General features: G+C 38.8%; 1 protein-coding gene across 1 annotated transcript; it reads left to right on the forward strand.

The window, feature by feature from the left end:
* On the forward strand, window positions 1,579-3,002 carry LOC18609505 (F-box/kelch-repeat protein At1g23390). Its single transcript, XM_018114541.1, has one exon. The coding sequence runs from the start codon at window positions 1,738-1,740 to the stop codon at window positions 2,893-2,895; it is 1,158 nt and encodes a 385-aa protein (XP_017970030.1). The 5' UTR covers window positions 1,579-1,737; the 3' UTR covers window positions 2,896-3,002.

Here is a 3,002-nt window from a genome sequence, read left to right on the forward strand (position 1 = left end):
AAAGCTGTGGAGCCACTTATTTATTGCTGTTTATGTCCAAAAATTGACACATACTTTGAGTATATCATATTAGGTATTTTGATTGAGTTTTTCTTTTCCTTCCAATGATATATCATACAGTTATAAGAATATAGACTAAGAGTCGCTACAAGTAAAGAATAAATACAAAATAAAATAAAAAGATAATAATAAAAATATAAATGGAACGAATTCAAATTATTTAAAATTGAGAAGTTCCGTGCCAGAATGATTTTTCACATTTGCTTAACAATCTGATCCCGTGAAATGCTAAAATTGGTGCTTAATTGAATTGGTACAACTTCAACAGTATTGTTGTATCGAGGGTATTCCCCTTGTCAAGAAGTAGAAAAAAAGGGACATAATTCGGGTATGTCAAAGAGGGTTATTTGGTTTAATAGCAGAAGGGGAATGCGTTTGATGACTTGACTGGAGGAAACTCTCGTCAATCCAATCATCAACAAATAGGAAAAGGAAAAACACCAACTGTTTCCGGTTGTTGAGACTTATCTTATTCTTAGTCTTAGGCCAATCTGCATATATATTCGCTGAAATCGTCAATGCTCGACCCTAGTCCAAAGCGGCTGGCTGGAAGGGTAAAAAACCCATCAAATTCTGTTTCCTCAGAGACTGGGATGACCCACTCTGCGTTTCCTACACTCGCGTCTTAGTTGGGCCTGTGCCTTGTCCTATTTAATTTCACACACCAAATATGGAACATTGAGTTTTGACACCCCGGTCTAACAAGGCAGGCCATTAATTCATTTCTAATTCCACTCTTCTCTTAATATCAGCAACGTGCATACCATTGCACCCCAAAACCCATACAAAATTATTATAAAACAGAAAAATGAAAATCACTTATCTAACAATAACCCAAATTTTCTCAAAAAATAAGATTAAAAAAATTTAGTCTAGCCTTTTCAATGTTATAAAATTGAGTTGACATAATTACATTCAATGGAGCTAATGATAGGTTGACCACCATCACATTAAAGGATAATAAATCCCTATATGCAAGGATGCATCACAAAATTTATTTAGGGGTCATAATTTTTTATTTTCTTTAATTCTAATTATAAAAACTTTTTTATATTTTTTTCATTGTTTTTCTTCTATCCCTAACATAGTTGTCCTTATTTATTTTATATTATAAAATTTCAGTAGTCAACTTTTTATTTTTTTTAAAAAAAAACACTTATCCATAAGATGCAATTATAAATGTTATTATTTTAAATTGATGCAATCTAAATGCCTTCATTTTAAAATTATTTAAAATTTCACCCTTAGAGAAATGATGTTTTCATGTCGTCCCACTTACTCAGGTATACAGTGATGTAATTTATCGCAAACTTAAATATAATTAAAATTTCTTTTATTGATATTTTGGTTTTTTTACAAAAAAAAAAGAAAAGAAAAGGCAAAACACAAAATTTAAATAGAAAATAAAAAAACAATAAACAATAAAAAAAAGCATAAATCGAATGAAACCTTCGTGAATGAGTAGCGAATTTATGGAAGATAAATGGCAGAAAAAAAGAACATACAATATGGTTTATAAATTAAAGAAAAAAAGAAATGAAGCGCTGACCCTTAAAGAACGCCATTATTCTCTTCCAACACCCAACAGGATCCCATTCCCATGCCTTTATAAATTGCCCAACCTGCTGCCTACGCCTCTAAACAAATACGACTATTCCAACGCTTTCACCAATCACGATGACCGACGAACAAAAGCTGAGGAAAACAGAAGAAGCTGCTGATATTCGAGGCGATGTCTTAGAATCCATTTTGTGTCATGTTCCTCTCATCCATCTCCTCCCAGCCACTCACGTGTCTAAATCATGGAACCACGCCGTTTTCTCATCCCTTCGCCATTTCAACAAGCCCAAACCTTGGCTCCTTGTCCATGCTCAGAGCTCACGTCCCCCTTACGCCACCACCGCCCTTGCTTACGACCCACGCTCCAACCTTTGGCTTCGGATCAACCAAAACCCACCCATCGAATACGTCTCCGCTCTCCGTTCTTCCAACTCCACGCTCCTCTACATGCTCTCTCTCTCTAAATTCTCCTTCTCCTTCGACCCCCTCCACCTATTGTGGCATCACGTGGACCCACCCCTCGTCTGGCGCACCGACCCCATCGTCGTCGTCGTTGGCTGCCATGTCGTCGTCGCTGGCGGCGCGTGCGACTTCGAGGATGATCCACTCTCGGTTGAAATCTACAACCTCGACACACGCAGGTGGACCACGTGTGAGTCCATGCCAGCAATCCTCAAAGACTCTGCAGCTTCCACGTGGCTTTCTGTCGCAGCCAATGCTAAAAAATTGTACGCCATGGACCAAGTTTCTGGTGTTACGTACTCTTTTGATCCGAGTTCCAGGATTTGGTCTGAACCGTTCGATCTGCGTCATGACCAGAACATTTACTTTTCGGCGATTGGATATTACGGGGATAGCTTGATCATGGTGGGGTTACTTGGAAATTCCGAGTATGTTAAAGATGTCAAAATCTGGGAACTAAAGGGCGAGTCTTTTGAGTTTTGTAAAGAAATGGGGGTGATGCCAAAGGAGTTGGTGGTGACGCTGAAAGGGGAACAGACAAATTTATTTTCAATAAGAATAAGTTTGATGGGTGAATTTTTGTATATATATAATCCTGGAGAGCCCGAGGAATTGGTGGTGTGTGAGATCGACGGCGAAGGGCTTCGCTGGTGGCGAAGTTTGAAGAACGCGGCGGTGAGTGATGGGAGCAGGGCGGCGAAGAGGATGGTGCTTACGTGTGCCAATGTGGGGTTGGGTGATTTAGGTAAAGCGGTGGGGTCGGGGAAAGGAAGTTTCAGTCTTGTTGATAGTGGGAATTTACAGCGATTTTGAGATTGTTTTTATTAAAAATTCATGATTGAACAGTTTGACTTGACTCATGAGTCGTAATGAATGTGGGGAGCTTTCTTTTCCCCGTTCCTCCGTTGCTTTTATCTCTA

Source organism: Theobroma cacao, chromosome 2 (genome assembly GCF_000208745.1).
Source record: "Theobroma cacao cultivar B97-61/B2 chromosome 2, Criollo_cocoa_genome_V2, whole genome shotgun sequence".
Taxonomy (NCBI): Eukaryota; Viridiplantae; Streptophyta; class Magnoliopsida; order Malvales; family Malvaceae; genus Theobroma; species Theobroma cacao.